At 42.8% G+C, this 19,392-nt stretch overlaps 1 protein-coding gene across 7 annotated transcripts in view; it reads left to right on the top strand.

The window, feature by feature from the left end:
• Positions 1-2,834: 2,834 nt before the first annotated feature.
• The window catches only part of MED24 (mediator complex subunit 24), a 51,403-nt gene continuing 34,845 nt past the window's right edge, over positions 2,835-19,392 (top strand). For 6 of the 7 annotated variants that reach the window (XR_014162536.1, XM_081886226.1, XM_081886225.1 and 3 more), the window contains exons 1-5: positions 2,835-2,938; positions 5,737-5,878; positions 10,954-11,036; positions 12,109-12,147; positions 14,887-14,960. Coding sequence is in view for 6 of the 7 variants with exons in the window: in XM_081886226.1 (XP_081742352.1) it covers positions 5,746-5,878; positions 10,954-11,036; positions 12,109-12,147; positions 14,887-14,960 (329 nt within the window). In the remaining variant the exon portion in view is untranslated. The remainder of the gene's footprint in view (positions 2,939-5,736; positions 5,879-10,953; positions 11,037-12,108; positions 12,148-14,886; positions 14,961-19,392) is intronic. The other variant, XM_081886222.1, reaches the window with a different exon arrangement.

The following is a 19,392-nucleotide window of genomic DNA, read 5'->3' as shown; positions in this document are numbered from 1 at the left end:
GAGGGAACCGCCAGAAGGCCCTTGGCGCTGGACCTCAGCGTCCGGGCAGAACGATGGGGGTGGAGACGCTCCTTCAGGTATACTGGGCCGAGGCCGTTTAGGGCTTTAAAGGTCAACACCAGCACTTTGAATTGTGCTCGGAAACGTACTGGGAGCCAATGTAGGTCTTTCAAGACCGGTGTTATGTGGTCTCGGCGGCCGCCCCCAGTCACCAGTCTAGCTGCCGCATTCTAGATTAGTTGTAGTTTCCGAGTCACCTTCAAAGGTAGCCCCACGTAGAGTGCATTGCAGTAGTCCAAGCGGGAGATAACTAGAGCATGCACCACTCTGGCGAGACAGTCCGTGGGCAGGTAGGGTCTCAGCCTGCGTACCAGGTGGAGTTGGTAGACAGCTGCCCTGGATACAGAATTGACCTGTGCCTCCATGGACAGCTGAGAGTCCAAAATGACTCCCAGGCTGTGCACCTGGTCCTTCAGGGGCACAGTTACCCCATTCAGGACCAGGCATCCCCCACACCAGCCCGCCCCCTGTCCCCCAAAAACAGTACTTCTGTCTTGTCAGGATTCAACCTCAATCCATTAGCCGCCATCCATCCTCCAACCGCCTCCAGGCACTCACACAGGACCTTCACCGCCTTCACTGGTTCTGATTTGAAAGAGAGGTAGAGCTGGGTATCATCTGCCTACAGAACACTGTGACGGAAGCCAGAGCACACGGAAACGCTGTTTCCCTTCCCGCCGCAGTGGTACCTATTTATCTTCTTGCACTGGTGTGCTTTCAAACTGCTAGGTTGGGAGAAGCTGGGACAGAACGGGAGCTCATCCCGTCATGCAGATTTGAACCACCAACCTTCCAATCAGCAGGCTCAAGAGGCTCAGTGTTTTAGACCACAGTGCCACCCACTCTCTGCCACTTAGATTAATTCATAAACATATGAACGGCTAAGATTTGCTGCCCCACAAAATTAAGACTTATTATACACCACCTTTCGTTTTAGGGCAGTGGAATCGATATAGGTAACCTCTTAATTATAAGATTAGAGCATATTCCAGCAGGTTGCTGGTATTCTGAGAAAGTCCAGGTCACATCTGTGACAACATCCATTCCCTGGGTAAAAAGCTGACAGCTCAGCAGGATCACACGCTGCTGGTGAATCAATCTCTCCACCTCCTCAGGTCCCTTTCCACATCACTGCCTGATTCTTCCAGGCAGATGGCGAACACTGTAGAGTCCTCTGCTGCAAATGGAGCAGCATGTGACAGAAATGGATGCTGCAATAGTCAGAAGTTGTGATACCTGGGTGGGGAAAATGTGTCTTTCTTGGAAGGTAGGAAAGAAGAGAGATGCTCTTTGAATCAGATTGCTGGACGGAGGAGAGGCTTTGCTGGGAACTGTGAAGGATAAACTGTACTGCCCATAATTATTTGAAGGAAATAATGTGCTTTGAAAGTATAGTGTGTACACAGCCTACAACTGCAATTTATTGGTCTTTTCAATGCATGCTGGATGTTTTGATGAGTTGCTTGATATTACCGATTGAAAATGCAAACACAAATAAAAAGTACAGTATTAGGTGTTAGTAAAGAGAAGCTGCCTGCCCTGCCATGATTAATTTCTCTCCTGCATGTTTCATTTTCCTGTGGCTTCCTTGATGCAAACCCCTAGACCTAGTCCCCACCCCCTACTACAACTAAGTCTAAATGCATGCAACCACAGTAATTGCATATTCTTTCCCTTAATCCCCCTACCTCTATTTCCCACCCCCTTCCTCTCTTGTCTCCTTTGGGTTATTTTTTGATTGTAGACCTCCTGGGGCAGTGATCTGTCCACTCATTCTTTCAATGGATGACTCCATATAAACAATTTATTGATAATTATATTTGCAGCTAATGCTTTGCCTCCTTGCGATCAGCTGCCTCTGTGTCAAAAATTATGGCATATTCTGTTGGGCTGAATGTATGGTTCTATTGTACTTTTAGTGGAAGAAAGATTAGTACTATTCTAATAGTACAGTGCCTCTCTCAGATCATTGTAGCAAGTTATTTTTGAATGAAATATACTCTTCGACTTCATAATAATAATAATTTATTATTTATACCCCGCCTATCTGGCTGGGCTTCCCCAGCCACTCTGTGTGGCTTCCAACCAAATATTAAAATACATATTCATAAATATGACCGTTAAAATATTTTCATGTGCGCTGTTGCTGTTTTGCATTTATATCCTGCCTTTATTCTATCCTAGAACCCAAAGTGGTGTGCAGGAGCTTCTCAGGTTGCCAATTGACCAGGAGAAAGCAGCCTAGGCTGTTTTGCAGTCGGCTTGACGGCAACAGAGTTAAGCTTGATCAGCTTCCAATGCCTGCTTATCAAGCTGCAGACTTGAACTGTTCAGTCAATGGCTATTAGTCATAATACAGTAGTTAAATGGAGGCTTCACTTGCCAAAGACTTGAGGTTAACAACACCTTCCTCCCTGGCAGCACTCTCTCATGTAGAGGATTACATGCTCATGATGACAACCATAAATTCAGCAGGTGTGGCTTTTATAGCATTTGGACTTCAGCTCGTAAGTTTCAACTGGCTAATGACATTAAATAAAGGGGGGGAAATCCTGATAAGTAAGAGGGAAAACATAACTGAAAATCCACTCGTCCTCATTTGTTTCTATGCAGTGTTGATTTACAGATTATACGGAAATTATAGCCCATACTCTTAAATAATCACGCTAAAGTAAACCCATTAACAAAGTCTGTTCAACAGCCTTTTTGCCTTTGTAAGCGTGCTCAGTCTCGCAGCCTAAAAACTACACTTCCCAGAAGCCCGTGCGGCTTACGGGTGGATCCCAGCCAATCCGGGAAAGGTTCTTTGTTAGGTGCAAAGATGGCGGAGCCCAGGAACTAAGACAATTGTGTTTCTTTTGTACAGGAAAGGAAATCGGTAAGTGTTGGCAGCGCATTTTTTCCTTTTAGCGGCCAAATCCTGCTTTGGCCAACCAGTTCTCCTTGCCAGAGCTAGTTATAGCACCCGGGCACCCCAATCTCCCGCCTTTGTTTTAATTCCGGTTCAAACTATCTTCAGCTTTTCGCGATCTCTGTATTTGTTGAATGAATGCACCACGTCCGATGTGTTCAGAATTTAACAGGGAATCCCATATGTGTGCATATGGAATAAAGTCCCTCTGAATTTAACGGGATTTACTCCCAAGTAAGCATGTTGCTACGGGCAAATCCAGAATACAGATAACTCAGGATCTCCAAATCAGGCCTAAATGGTGTGTATTAAGTAATCTTGAGTACTTGTTCTTGTTTCAAAGTATGAAAAGCGTCTTGCTGGCTTAGACCAAGGTCCAGCATCATTTATTTATTTGTAAGAATCTTAGCAAGTGCCAGGTAGTCCAACATAAATAAGCTAGCGGTTTGCTATGATCTGCCTTCTCCCAATCTCTTTTCTAGTCTACATTATTTTCCTAGGATTTTTTTTTAAGGACTAGTGTCTTTGACCTGGGTTCTCAGACCTCCCTAATATATGAGGAGTAGCTGGAGGTAGTTATTCAAATGTGAGATGAAGATATTTCATATCGTTTTACTTGTCTCATGCGTTGGTTAACAACCACTTCATGGATTACTCTTTTTTTTGTAATGTAACCTAAGGTTGACACGGTTAGACTCAGTGAAACTTCCAAATAAGCATGATGCACAGGAATGGATTCTCAACATGTTTTACAAGTACAACTGTAAAGTGGGGATTATGATATGTTGTTGTATCTTCAGAGTGCACCATCCAGTGTTCATTGTGCTTTAAAGAGGACAGGTTTCACTTGCTGAGGAGTTTACAGCCTAAAACGTGTCTCATAAACATATGCTCATTCAGGAGCGATGGTTAGTAATGGCTCTGTGAGTGTATATTTAACAGCAAATACTGGCTTGTGAAAAAGCCCTTTTTTCTGAGCAGATGTAAGCTGACGTGAATGCCTGCTTCTCACCTGTTCTGGTCTTGTAAACATAGGACCAGCCAGCTCTGCTGGTTTACTAGTAAACTGGGATTTTCCCAAAAGAGGCGTAAGCAGAGGCCTGCTGGATCAGATGAAAGGTCCATCTAATTCAGCATCTGCTTTCCCACAGTGGCCAATAGACACCTCTAGGATGCCTACAAGCTTGGTTTGAAGATAGTGGCCCTTCCCAGCTGTTAGCACCTTCCAACTGGATTTCAGTGGTTTACAACAAGAATATGGACGCTCCATATAGGCATCATGACTAATAGGCATTCATATATTTTTTTCTTCCTTAAATTTGTCTAATCCCTTTTTAAAACTATCACCACATCTTGTGACAGCGAGACTAAATCAATTATACATTGTGGTGATGAAGGACTTAAGTCTGACAAGAATCATCTACAAATCAAGTTCGTTGTGTGACTATATTGTAGTACTATGGGTCGCCATTTTCTCCACTTCATGTCCACTCTTCATTTTCTTTCTTTCCTAAAAACCCCCCACCTAAGTGATTTATTCCTTCTGGGAAAAGTACTCTAACCACTTGATCATTTGGGTTGCCTCTTTCTGCACCTTTTCCAGCTACATATCCTTCTTGAGATGAGCTTAACAGAATGTATGTCACAGGGGTAGGGAGACCTGAACTGGGCCTGATCCAGCAGACCTGATTCTTCTCTATCCTACCTGCAGCAAATGGGGGATGGATTAGAGTGATGTGCAAATGTGGTCTACCTGTCCTGCTGATCTCATTTATTTATTTTGGTTCTGGGTCAGGCAAACCAGATAGAATGGTGGGATTTATCAAATATCTTCTGCTTTCTGTAGCTCAGCCCTTCTGTTTCTTAGAAAAAAAGCATTAGAATTTGACATGCGAAAATGATTTCCTCCCTAGGCCTGGGAGTATAAACCAGGAATTCAGGTTTCCCACTTTTTCTACCACCCAATTTGCAAGACCTACCAGTGCCATTTCATATTTGCTGCATTTGTACAGGCATGCAACATTTGAAGCAAGGTTCAGAGACTTGTTTTTGATCATTTGCAACATTAAATTGCAAAATCACGCTATATTTTAAGCAAAGGAATTTATGCCTTTGGTCATCAGTAATTAAATGGGATGCCTGACATAGTCACTCAGGCTGCAGTCATAAACATAATTAGAGAATTGGTTCTTTTGAACACAGAGGGACTTACATCCTGATTAAAAACATGTATAGGATTGCATTGTTTAAAACCAGTGGGCTGGTCAGAGGTGCTGCTGTAGAATAACGACCTATCTAAAACCTGGACATGCTTATGTATGTGCACAAGCTATATGAATGATTGTGAATGCTTCCTTCCCTAACTCACCTAGCACCATATGGCACTACCTGCTTTTCAAATGTATTTTCTGGAAGTGGAAATAGAGGACAGGATTTGACTGCCTCTAACATTTGAATGTCAAGTACTGTTCTTTGAGGGAGACAGCTTGTCATAAGCCAAATGTCTAAGCAAAATGGGGCCTGTATATGGCATATAGGAGGTGGGAGGGATAAGAGTATGGGCTTGGGAAACACAGGTTCAAATCTTTGTGTACAGGAAGTACATGGAAGGCTCCGAGAAAGGGTTCTCTTAGCCTAAAGGATGTAGGGGTTACTCTGTGCACCCTGGAAAATGTTATAGGGTTGTTTAATAATAACTGGAGTGCTGGAAACTTGACAGGGATATATGGCAGAGTTGCTGTGTCATGTTTTTCTGTTTCCTTTAGGACAGGAAGATGATGAAAGTGGTCAACCTCAAACAGGCCATCCTCCAGGCTTGGAAGGAGCGGTGGAGTGATTACCAATGGGCCATAAACATGAAAAAGTTCTTTCCTCGGGGGACTACATGGGACATCCTGAATTTAGCAGGTCTGGTTCAAAGTTCGTACAAATCATAAGTGTTGAGTTTGTTTTTCCTAAAGTTAACTTTGTGACCTATAAGCAATAAACTGCAGTTGCCTACTGTTTTGACAGCATAGATATTAGCACTTGACTGAAAATGCCCCAGCCACTGTGGTGGTTTCTAGTTCTTTATAGCGCTGCATTATATTAAATTTAGTCGCTACAGGGAGGTTCATCATGTTAGAGATGATGCAGGTGGTGCTGCAGGTTTGGATTAACTACCTTTTTGCTTCCTAAAAGAAATATATTTTCTCTAGTTTGGGTGCTGCCTAAAGAACTTCAGCAAGCTGACAGCTACAAATTATGAAATGGATAAAAAAAGTAATATTTGAGTCTTGTGGCTTTTTCAAATTCTCCATCTCTTCCCTCTTATGCTATGCTACTTGCACATGTGTAAGAAGGTGTGTGTGTAGTTTGTTTGCTTTCAAATGCTTTAAATTGTTTTTCTGTTTTGATGTGTACCACCCTGTGCTCCACCAGGAATAGAATAGAAATTTAATAAATGGGGGGAAAAATACATTTCATGTGTATTGTGTCAGAATACAAGGCAGTAAACATGACTAAATCACAATGTAGTTGTACATTTTGGTGCTGCAAAAGACAATTAGTTAAGGTGAATGGGCACCATGCAACTGAATATTCTGGATTCATCAATTGTTTTCTATTTTGTATTTTAAGACTCAGGTTGTGGGCAGTTTTGAGAGAGGCTGGTACTGACATTGCCTCTGCCTGCTCTTGTTATGAAAATAAATGCAGATAATTAGACAGAGACCGATTTGCCAGATCTGTGTGTGCCTTGACTTGTGTCTCACCATTTGCCCACATAAAGGATGTATATCCACTTTTTTTTTTTTGCTGTACCCCAGTACCATTTTTCAAACATACTACCAAACCAGGGTTTAGCATGATGGCCAGCTTAGTTCACAGGCAAATTACGGTTTGTGTTCAACAAACAATGATTTATTACGGGGTGGGGACTGAATTTATTCAGTCAAGTTTTATTTATTACGCGGTGGGGTGGTGGGCCAGATCCAAAAATCCCTCAACTCTCTGCAGGCCACACTGGCAGGTGGGTGGGTGGGGCCGTCCACCTCTCAGCCATCCGATGTTGCATGGTGGTTTGCCTTGCTTCAGAGAAGCCATGGGCTGGAAAACCAGGAACAAACCTTGGTTACAGCTTGTGATTTGTGTGGAGCAAGACAAACTAAAAGGCCTGGGTTTAGATGACATGCTAAGCCAAACCATGAATTAGCTCGTAGCAGCAGGCCCAGAGAAGGAATAAAGCAGCTGCAAGTTCCTCTCTGGGTACCCTCACGCCTGTGTTCATGCTAAGCCATAGTTTGGCTTAGTGTTATGAGCAAGCCAGACCATTCTCAACTCTGTTAAAATTGGTCTTTGCTTAGGCTCTTGCCAGTGTATTAACTAAAGTTTTTGTTGATTAATCAACCAATTAAACTGAGGTTGGTCAGACTGGCTTGCAGTGGCCTTCAAACATTTTGTTAAGACTCATCTGTTTCTGGAAGGCCTTTTGATGAGCTGTAACTTTAGCAGGTCTATCTCCTTACCGGTTCTTCAATTTTATTGCGCATCTCGCAGTCATTGAAAACGAATCTAAAAACTTATGCAATGTTTTAAGTTGGCTTTGGAAAGTTTAAATTTGGGTTTTTTTGATCGTTGGGCTGATGTGTGGTTCTGATACAGCCCAAAAGGTGGGATAGGAATGAATTAAAAAGCACATAGTTATAATAATTAGAAGCATCACTTTCACATTGTGTGCATTGAAAATTAAAGAAGAAAAGCAGAAGGAGGGATCTAAGGGAAGTCAGACTGACTCAACTGTTCTGGGGTCTCTTAATGTTCTGATTGCTAGAACTGGAGTGATTGAGAAGAAGTAATGGGTGGGGTTATGAGAGCAAAACTCCTGGTTGTCTTCTTGGAGCAAGAATGAGTAGTACAGAGTTCAAATCAATCTTATGTCCTGTTTAAACTTTGGAGCAAGCCTATTTTAAAATCATGCTGTAAAGATAAAGGACCTCTGGATGGTTAAGTCCAGTCAAAGGTGACTATGGGGTTGCAGTGCTTATCTTGCTTTCAGGCTGAGGGAGCTGGCATTTGCCCACAGACAGCTTTCTGGGTCATGTCGCCAGCATGACTAAACTGCTTTTGGTGCAACGGAGCACCGTGATGGAAATCAGAGTGCACAGAAACACTGTATACCTTCCTGCCACAGCAGTACTTATTTATCTACTTGCACTGGTGTGCTTTCAAACTGCTAGGTTGGCGGTTCTCAAGTAGAGAACTATGGTTAAACCATAGTTTATCTGTTGTTTGTCTGGATTAGAACATAATGCTTATCTGTAGTAAATTACAAACAGAAGTGGAAGTGTCTGAGCCCCTCTTCATGGGCACACCAGAGGATGAAGACGACATGCAAGCCCCAGATTCTCCTTGGCTTGTTCACATAATGATAAACCATAGTTCGCTGTTCCATCTGAATGGGACCACAGTGAAAATTATAGTTGTTTCAGATTTAATTTTCTAATACAGGTACACCTTCAGACCATGTTGCCCTCTAGATCCTGAAACCTAAGTAGACACTGTCCACAGGTTGTCATACTTGGTTTCATAACATTAAGGACTAAAAGCTTGCTTTTTAGGGAAATATTATATATGTGATACGTGGAATTCTTCTATATTACTGAATTTTGTGTTACCACTTCCCTGTAGTTTTCTGGGCTTCCCTCTCTTTTGGCTGTTGCTTGCATTCCTCTTCTGTTTTAATAATTTCTTTTCTTTTCAAAACCCAGATGACACTTTTATGGTCATTTTAGTTATCTTTTCTTGTACGGTACAAGCTTTGGAATTAAGTTTGCACAGCACTTTTTTTTTTTAAGGCGGCAAAGATTTTATGGCTGGGATCTGTTTTGTTTAATTTTGTAACATACCATGTGGATTAATGATGAACTATAAATCGCAGTGATCATCATTAATACTCCTGCGTGACTTCTGGAGTTTTCCAGCTGAACCACAGAAGATTTGGGTTCTTTGTTTGGACGTGACAACTTTATGTCTGCGTAAGCTGTGGAAACTCTCCTCCACATGAAGGCCATGGATGGACTGTAAAGATGGGTCCCTTTGTGAGTAGCTGTAGTAGTTGGAGGAGGAATAATCACGGTGTTGACATTGATAACTCTCCAAAGGTCATAGGAGATGGATATGAAGGATATGCCCACTGGAGGGAAGTCCTCATGCTGTGAACTGCTTTGGGTAGATGGAACTGTGAGTAGGCCTAGCGGTTGCTAAGGCAACACTGTGAAGGGTACCTTAGGAAGGACTGTAGTAAACTGGGCTTTGAGTGGGCTGGTCAGCCTTAAAAGGGCACACCTGTGGTGGCTGTAGCTGTTGCTATGGGCAACTTCAAAATACAGATAACTGAGAAATGAATTGATTTTAGAATGCTGTGTTACTTTTATTGTTGTTAGCCGCTCTGAGCCCGGCTTCGGCTGGGGAGGGCGGGATATAAATAAATAAATAAATAAATAATTATTATTATTATTATTATTATTATTATTATTATTATTATTATTATTAGCAATAGCATTAGACATAGGCTGCAGCACCACTGGCTAGGCCTAGCGATTGCTGACACTGGAACAACTTAATGGCTGAGATTGCTGTTTGGGGTAGACCCCCACTGGGCCTAAATTGTTGATAGGGGTGTTGTTCACTGTGAAGGTGTGCATTACCTGAATTGTTAGTTTGCCTTTGGCGTAGTCTCTCTAGTTGTGGTTGGCGACCTTTGGAGTACACTGTGGATGTTGATGTGAGGCAGGGCCGGATTTAGGTTTTATGAGGCCCTAAGCGACTGAAGGTAATGGGGCGCTCTATATGTCCAGCTGTCCTTTGTCAACAACAAATCGTCTTTTTTTTTTTAATATATGCTATATGGTAATTTGTGGACCTAATAGGTCCATACACAACACAAAACACTGTTGCTGTATGTAGGTTTTATTTTATTTGTTTTTTATCTTATATTTTGGAAATATACATCCTGGTTTTTTGTTTCCTTTTAAAAAAAAATTGGGCCCCCAAGAGAGTGGAGCCCTAATATAATAATAATAATTTTTTATTTATACCCCGCCCTTCCCGGTTCAGAAAACTGGGCTCAGGGCGGCTAACAACAAATTTAAAACACTTAATTGTAGAAGCAGCATAAAATACAGTATAAAAACATGAATAACAAAAAAAGTCAAAGTTCTTGTTTAGCTTATACATAAATCCGGCACTGACGGGCGAGTTGTGTCATTTATACACCGGTAGGCAAAGAGGGCCAACCATGCAATGGGGGATTGTGGCCTTTTTTTGGGTGTGATTCGAAAAGGGAGCGGGAAGTAATAGTTAAAGGGCACACAGTAAAATGGGTTTGACTTGGAAAATCCCCCCCCCCTACACCCCTGTAGTTATTCAGATGGTTAATCAAAAGCTTGACTGAGCAGATAAGACGTATGCTGCCCCTTTCAGCCTTGCCAAATCTGGCATGTTGGCAGGCTGCCACTGGGAAGCGCATGCCAGCAGTTGGTGCTCATTCTGCTGAGAGATCTTGCCTGCCATGTCTCCACAGCCCCTTCCCTCCATACCACCTTCAGTCTTAGGAAAAAGCATCTGCAAACACTGATGCTGCCAGCGAGCAGAGGTGAGGTCTGAGAAGAGTCTGTGTACGTGTCCTTTTCCATCTGAGGCCGCAGAGGTCAGGCAGAGGTCATTGCATTGACTGCAGCAATTTCTGCACATGGGGAGAGTGTTTGGTCATGATGTCCATTTCCTATCCAGAATGCCACCAACTGCCTCTTTTCTTCCTTGAATTATTTACTCCGCCGCCACCGCCGCCAGAAAATGCAATATTATAGCATCCTTGCAATTCCTGAGAGTTCCCCACGTTTTGTGAGAGGCCTTTGCCATAATGGTCTTTATTCTTCATGAGCGTGTATATACATTTCCAAGATTGAATTTCTTTCCTTTTTTCCTTCTTTTTTTAATTGCAGAAGCACTTCTTGAGCAAGCCATGATTGGCCCATCGCCAAACCCACTGCTCCTGTCCTATCTGAAGTATGCCATTAGTTCCCAGGTAATAATCCCATCGTAGACCCTTTCATCTTCAGAGTGTGTAAACACATTAATGGGTGAATTATTTAGTTAGGAAATCTGTACGTTTTTTAAAAATTGATTTTTTGACAGAACCATGACCTAAGTAACTTGACAAAGTTTTCCTGCTTTTTTCCTTTCTGAAGTACTTGACCCCCTTTTTTTTTTTTACAATGAATATTTTTTATGAAATAAATAAACAAATAGTTATTTATTTTGCATGATTCTGTAGTTCTTACTAGTTTGCATTATTTATTCTGGTTTTGCTAAATTGTGGGGAAGGTGATATGCAGGGAGTTGAAGCTCCACCCCAAACCACTGGAAATCTTACTAAGTGCCTTTTCTGGATTCAGAAATTTCAAAATAAGTCACCCACACATTTTGGGGCACATCTTTACAACCACAAGCGCTAGACACTTGCTATTTTAAAAAGGAAAACATGTGCATCTGAAGAAGCAGAATTCTGAAGAATTCTGTGCCATTGTAGTCTTGAATGTTATATTTTTGGTTTAGGAGTTCAAGGGTTGTTACAAGCCGTTGGCCAATTAGAAAGAAAAATAAGTGAATGTTTACTAAGCAGTTGCTACTAAAGGACCTGTGGGTCTGAAAGAGAATCTTGGGATATTTTGTTCACCTTACGCCAAGTTGATACTGACAGCGCATTTTCCCACATAGCAATTTTCCCAAGATGAAAATGACAAATGGCCTTTCCTCTCTCTTCCTCTTACTACAAGAGGTGCTTGGCTGTGTGCATACAAGATGCTTGCAAGACCCCTCGCCACAGAGAGAAGCTTTTCAGTTGCTTTTTAACTTCTTTCCTCCTCTCTACTCGCTCACTGTAAAGTTGATGTGAAGCAAATATGCCATCACCTAAAAATGTCTGTTTAAATTTGTGCCAGACCAGTGCTTGAGCAACAAGCTGCGTCCCTGTTAAGTGACCTTGTCGCCCCCCCTCGGCGGTCGAAATGGCAAGGCTTGTTTGTGGATTGGTTTGTTTAAATGTTATCTTTGGCTTGTAACCATCTCTCTCTCTCTCTCCTTTGTATTGTTTACAGATGGTGTCCTATTCTTCAGTTCTGATGGCCATCAGCAAGGTAGCATTCAAGCATTTCTCTCTCTACCTTTACCTAAATCCTGAGCACCGCTTTCTTTCCTAATATCCCTTGATAGAAGGCATCAGTGAATACTGAGGGATTGTGGGAACTTCACTGCAGCATTGTGTATGATATACAACCAGCAGCTTTTGTAAGCTCAGGAGAGAAGCACAGCAATGGCATGTTTCTAGCCCTCATCGTTATGTACAAATGTAGTTACTATTGATGGCTGAAAGCTGTCAGAATATACAGTGGTGCCTCGCAAGACGAAAATAATCTGTTCCGCGAGTCTCTTCGTCTAGCGGTTTCTTCGTCTTGCGAAGCAACCCTATTAGCGGATAAGCACGTTTAGCGGCTTAGCGGCTATTAAAGGCTTAGCGGCTTAGCGGCTTAGAAAAAGGGGGGAAAGCGAAAAAAATCGCAAGACTCGCAAGACGTTTTCGTCTTGCGAAGCAAGCCCATAGGGAAATTCGTCTTGCGAAGCGCATCGAAAAACGGAAAACCCTTTTGTCTAGCGGGTTTTTCGTCTTGCGAGGCATTCATCTTGCGGGGCACCACTGTACGTTGCAGGTTTTGCTAAACTGAAGTTTTGAGAGGAGATGAGGCTTGTTTGCATTCTCTGAGTTTATCCCTGCCTTCTTTTTCAGACATGTACCTTTCCCTTCTTTCCTAGTCCTTCACAAGTGAATCAGTATATGCTTCACAATATGGTAGAAAATAAAATAGAAACGGCATGGTTTGTCGCTATTTCAGAATCCTGGGTTCTTTACAGAATTTGAGATTTTAAAAGGTGTACAAAGTCCCTGCTAAATTGGAAAAAAGAGATCATGATGTTTAAACAGGCAGCAGATCTGAATCCAGACCTCCTGAGCCTCTCACATGGTAGTCTTGCTCACCTCCTTCTTGAGATCCATTAACTGCAGCTACCAGGAGTTGAACTTCAACTCTCATATATAAAAACATCCTCTTCACTGCTGGGCTTCCAACCCTGTAGAAGTGTAGGCTGAGTAGAGGTTAGCAGACAAAAGCCAGCAGAAATTCAAATGGTACACAACAAATGGAACATGCGATACTTTTCCTTTAGCGTTTCTTTGCAGAGTTTCCTTTGTCAGTTACTAAAGTATTTGCAAAGTGGGCCTAGTTTAAAAATGTACGCCCCAGAGGGTGTTTGCCGTGGACTCCCTCTTGCCCCCTCTCCCCTCGTTTTGCACCAGGAAGACTCCAAATCACTTCTGGATTTCTTTAATGGATAGCCAGGGCAAAATGCAATCCAAACCAAAACCAAGGTGCTGATAGGATAGTTGGTGATTCAGTGGATTGGGGAGTTGATGTTTTGCCCATTCTGGATTGAGTTGCACTCTCACTTAAGGAGCAGGTTTGTAACTTGGGGGTGGGGGTGTTCTGTTACATCCAGCCCCCCCTCCTTAGACGCTTGAGTTGCATACATGGGACAAAGCGCCTTTTCATCAGCTAGGCGTACTAATCATGGCCCCTTCTAGGCAGAGATGGCCTTGGTGCAATTATCATTGCTCTTGTAACAGCCAGGCTAGACTATATGAGGTGCTGCAGCTGGTTCAGAACATCGCTGGAGTTAAATAATTCTGAAACTCCAGTACTGATTCTAAAAAAATGCGTTGGAACTGGTGTACTGCTGGACTCAATTCGAGAAACTGTGATAAACTGTACTACTTATTTATTTTATTTATTTCATACAAAATTGTATGGCACTTGATTAAAGGGGGAAAAAACTGTACTGTATTTTTGGACTGCACCACTTCAAATGGAAGGGAATTAACAAAAACCTGTGTAGGAAGAAAACAAGGATCTCAAGGTCCTATCCTAGCCATCTCCTCAGTGTGTCAGTTTTCTATGTAAAGTGTGAGATTGATGTAATTTTGTATTTAAAAACACTGTCCCACAACTCTACTCTTGAGTAGTACAGTTTTTGGAGCAATCTTCCCCACCTACCACATTAGATTCCTTAAACTCGCACGTGTTTCGTCATTCTGTTGACCTAGGCTTGGTCTATATCGTCCAAAACAGTTTGAAGTTCGTATCGTGATACTGGTTTCATAATTTTTGACCTGGCAATATATTGCAAATTGTGTGTGTGCGCGCTATGCAAAAATCTAAATGTGGGAGAAACCATGAAGCCAGCCAAAATCTCTACATAGCTCCATCCTTATTTCGGACATTGTGATATATCAGTATAGCACAGTGTTTAGCTGGTGATATATCACAAAGCTGAAAACCAGACATCGCCCAGCCCTACTGTTCGCCTCTACATAGTTCCATCCATATTTTAGACATTGCGATGTTTACCTGGTGATATATTGCAATGTTGAAAACCAGATATCACCCAGCTGTGACTCTTAGCTGTGTTTATAAGACCAGGTGTGCACTTCCAGCTCACAGTTCTTTCCTTTCTTTTCGTGCTTTGATTTCTCTCTTCTCATAGAATGTATGAAGAGCCTTATAAATCAGACCAAAAGCCCATATAGCCCAGTATCTTATTTTTGGAGTGGCTAACTAGGTGCCTATGGGAAGCCTGCACACAAGACCTGAGCACAACGGCACTCCCAACTTGTGATTCCAAGCAACTGGCAGTACCCAGCCTTCATGGCTGGTAGCTTTAGATGCCGTGAATTTGTCTTCATTCCCTTTTGAAGCTGTCCCAAGTCTGTGTTTTGCATGCTTTTCTTTTGACACCAGCTCTTGCTTTTCTTTTACCTGTTTCAGTTTGATGACTTCTCCCGAGACCTCTGTGTCCAGTCATTGCTGGAAATCATGGATATGTTCTGTGACCGGCTCAGGTAGGGAGTGAGGGATACTTTCCAGTACACACGTTTGTAGTGAGACATAATCCAGGGTGGGCAGAAGCTGAACAGTAATCAGCTAATGGACCACTTGGCACCTGCTGGTTGTTGGGATTGTTGAAAAAGAATTACTGAGTAGGTGGGCCTTCATCTGATCTGGCAAGGGACTCCTTAGGTTCTTAAATAAGAGCACGTACCGTACTTTTCCGTGTATAAGACTAGGTTTTTTTTCTTTAAAAACCATGCTAAAAAACGGGGGTCGTCTTACACATGGGTATAAGGGTGGGTGTTTGATTGGTTGCTGCCGCAGCTGTTAGCAGCTATTGTGCGTGTTATTGGTTGCTGCGTCAATGGTTGGTGTTGATTGGTTGACGCTGCGGCAATTGGGCGGGCGATTGGCAGCTTCTGCCGGTGAGGGGACAGACGAGGAGTGTGTGTGTGAGTGATTTTCAGCAATTCCCCCTAAAAAAAGCTCAACAGCCCTGGGTAACCCCCCTCAAAAGCTCAACAACTCTGTGCCATCTCCCCCCATTTTCTTAAATTTGAGTCCCTCAAAGTAGGGGGCGTCTTATACAGGGAAAAGTACAGTATTCTGTTTTGCTGAACTGTGCATTGACTCTAGTTACTGGTAGGTAGCCATGTTGGTCTGCCGTAGTTGAAACAAAATAAAAAAAATCCTTCCAGTAGCACCTTCGAGACCAACTAAGTTTGTTCTTGGTATGAGCTTTCGTGTGCTCGAAAGCACATACCAAGAACAAACTTAGTTGGTCTTTAAGGTGCTACTGGAAGGATTTTTTTTATTTTGTGCTTTGACTGTTAGGAGATGCTAAGTATGTACTCCTGCATTGTAAATTGGATCATGGTAATTTAGTTTTTTTAAAAAAAGCTCCTACAAGACTGAAATTGACCCGCAGCAGACATAAACAACAACTAACAGCCACCAACTACATCTCCTAATAATTAAAGCAGAACTAATTTGCATTGGATATATAGTATACTTGCCCGTGTAAGAACATGAAAGTGTAATGAGAGGTTTCTTCACCCAACAAAATGCTTACCAGAAAAAGATTAGAGAAGGGGAAGACTACGCTGAAAAGGCAAAACTGACCAGAAAGCTCAAGGACCAAGAAGACAAGAAAGAATGGGAAAAGTTTAGAATTTATTTAGGAGACCACTGTAAGCTGATGAAAACATTGGCAGAGTTTAATCTCCCTTACAGTGTAACAGATACTATGGACAATATGGGTAGGTATAAAATACAGATTAAGAAATAATATGCAGTTGAAAATGTTGACAATAGAACCCATGGAGGGGATGGGGAGAAGTCTTAAGATTCAGAGTAATCTCTTTATATGGTTGTGTATGGTTATAAATTTTTATCTGTAAAATAAAAAAACGATTTCAAAAAAGAAAAGAAAAAAGAACATGAACGTGTACTGCTAGATCAGACCAAGGCCTGGCTAGTCCAAAGTGTCTTTAGAGTATGTTCTTGATACTTGGAAACAATGGGGCTGTGTGCTATGCTAGTCCTACTCAGAGCAGACCTATTGAAAATAATGAACCGAAGGTGGGGGTGGGGGGGAGAAAAAAGAAAATAATGAACCAAAGTTCATCATGTCCATTAACTTCAGCGGGTCTATTCTGAGTATGACCAGCATTGGATACCACCCAATGATGGCATACTAGAGTGGAGGTGCTTTCTTAGGTAGGTTGGCCCAAGCCACAGAAGTCCTTGTAGCTCAAAATCAGCTACTAGACTTGTGATGTAAAGCAATGGGGAGCCACAGGAAAGCTTTTTAGCCTATATAACATGCTGTATGACAGTGGCGCTGTGGGTTAAACCACAGAGCCTAGGACTTGCTGATCAGAAGGTCGGCGATTCGAATCCCCACGATGGGGTGAGCTCCCGTTGTTCGGTCCCAGCTCCTGCCAACCTAGCAGTTCGAAAGCATGTCAAAGTGCAAGTAGCTAAATAGGTACCGCTCCGGCGGGAAGGTAAATGGCGTTTCCGTGCACTGCTCTGGTTCGCCAGAAGCGGCTTAGTCATGCTGGCCACATGACTCGGAAGCTGTATGCCAGCTCCCTTGGCCATTAAAGCGAGATGAGTGCCACAACCCTAGAGTTGGCCACGACTGGACCTAATGGTCAGGGGTCCCTTTACCTTTACCTATGACAGTATTAAATGTGACAATGTGCTACTTTTTAAATATAGATTCATCAAGTGCCTTGTCCAGTGGCGTAAGTAGCTAGGGACAGAGTTTGTACAGGACATGCATATGCATGCACACAAAATACTGTGCATTGGAGTTTGGTGGATGAAGAGCCGTTACAATGAAAATACTGTACCTAAATTGGCAGCAATATGTGCTTAAACCCCCTGAGTGGCATGCAGTGACTGATATTGCTAATGTTATATTCGCAACCGTGAGAACTAGAAATGCGCTTTTTAAAATGTGCAGAATGATGTATCAGTAAAAGAACACAAGAATTGTCAGGAAACCCAATTCTGCCCTCTGTACAGGAGAACCACAGTTTTTCATGAAACTCTCATATCTTTGGTTTTATCAAAGAATAAAACCCCCGCCTTTCTAAAATCTTGACAAAGCCTGTGATGTTTTTTCTATAAGAGCCCTTAGTTTATTTAGAGCTAACAGGTGAGTACACTGGAGCAGACTGCAATAGGAGGAAGCAGGAACTCTCCCTTCCTACAAGAAAACAGAAACAATGAATATTAACCTGTCACAGAATGGTGATAAACAGCTGTTCTCAGCCATATACAAAGCCGACGACTTAATCCTCTCCCTGGTTAATTCAATCTTCTGTTTTTCAATTTGATCAAAACCCTTCAGGTCTGGGATTATTTGTTCCTACTGCAGTAGTGCTTGTCCCGTTGAGAGGGTTTCTTCTTCAATCCTCGTTCGCTTTCTGAGCCAGGCCACTTTAATCATAGGCTTGGATAATTTTCCTTTCCCCTTTTTAATTTGTTTAAACAAAGGCAAGTACTGTGGCGATGGTGAATGTGACAGTGTACCCAGCAGTGCCACAGGGTGCAAGCTCCAGATGCTTGATTTCTTCCAGTCATCGATTCTGGCATCCCAGGATGGTAGGAGAAATCCCCCATTATCCTCTCCCTTCCTGGGGTTGCTGTGAAGCCCCAGTAAAACAGTATTGGGCAGAGATGCTTGCAAGCTTAAGGAGGTTGGGCAACAGAGTTTTGCGACTTGAGCAATTCTCTGAGCCCCTACATTCCCCACGTACTGCTGTGTGGTGGCAGTAATGATATGTCACATTATTGTGAATAGCTTTTAAAAGGTAAAGGGACCCCAGACCATTAGGTCCAGGCGTGGCTGACTCTGGGGTTGCGGCGCTCATCTCGCTTTATTGGCTGAGGGAGCTGTCGTACAGCTTCCGGGTCATGTGGCCAGCATGACTAAGCCGCTTCTAGCGAACCAGAGCAGCGCACGGAAACGCCGTTTACCTTCCCACCAGAATGGTACCTATTTATCTACTTGCACTTTGACGTGCCTTCAAATTGCTAGGTGGGCAGGAGCAGAGACCGAGCAACGGGAGCTCACCCCATCGGAGGGATTCGAACTGCTGACCTTCAGATCGGCAAGTCCTAGGCTCTGTGGTTTAGACCACAGCGCCACCCACGTCCCTTGTGAATAGCTTTACGTACATATTATCTCAGTGATTCTTAAAATAGTCCCGTAAGGACACCTGAGTGTCGTTATGCTTATATTGCAGATGGAGGGTTGAAGCTGAGATAATGGCTTGCCTGAGCACCCTGGCAGGTTCCTGTTGAAGATATGATTTGAACCAGGAACTTCCTGGTTTGCAGTTTATTCTCTTAATAGGCTGCACAAAGTCCCTGAAAATGTACTTAGTCTTCTTTTCACTGAACCACACACAGCTTTGCAGCTTTTATTCACTACTTCCTGTGGATGAAGTGAAGGCACGCATCATATGTCATAAATGCATCTGCCTCCACCTCCCTTGTCTATTGCATTCAGCATCTTCACATAGTAAATATGCCTAGACTTGCCAGACCATTGGGACTCTCAGGAATGAGGCTACTGTTTTTCTTCAGTAAGGGCAGTTAGAGTGCTCAGACATCACTGTGGAAAAACCAGTTACTACAGTGATACCTCAGGTTACACACGCTTCATGTTACATATGCTTCAGGTTACAGACTCCGCTAACCCAAAAATAGTGCTTCAGGTTAAGAACTTTGCTTCAGGGTGAGAACAGAAATCGTGCTCTGGTGGTGCATCAGCAGCAGGATGCCCCATTAGCTAAAGTGGTGCTTCAGGTTAAGAACAGTTTCAGGTTAAGAATGGACCTCCAGAACGAATTAAGTACTTAACCTGAGGTACCACTGTACTGTGAAACTCACATGAGGCAGCTGAGGAAGAGGAAAATTTCCAAC

This window comes from Podarcis melisellensis (assembly GCF_964234715.1).
Source record: "Podarcis melisellensis genome assembly, chromosome: 13".
Taxonomy (NCBI): Eukaryota; Metazoa; Chordata; class Lepidosauria; order Squamata; family Lacertidae; genus Podarcis; species Podarcis melisellensis.
Note: the sequence above shows the minus strand (reverse complement) of the source record. Positions and strands in the feature narration are given on the sequence as shown.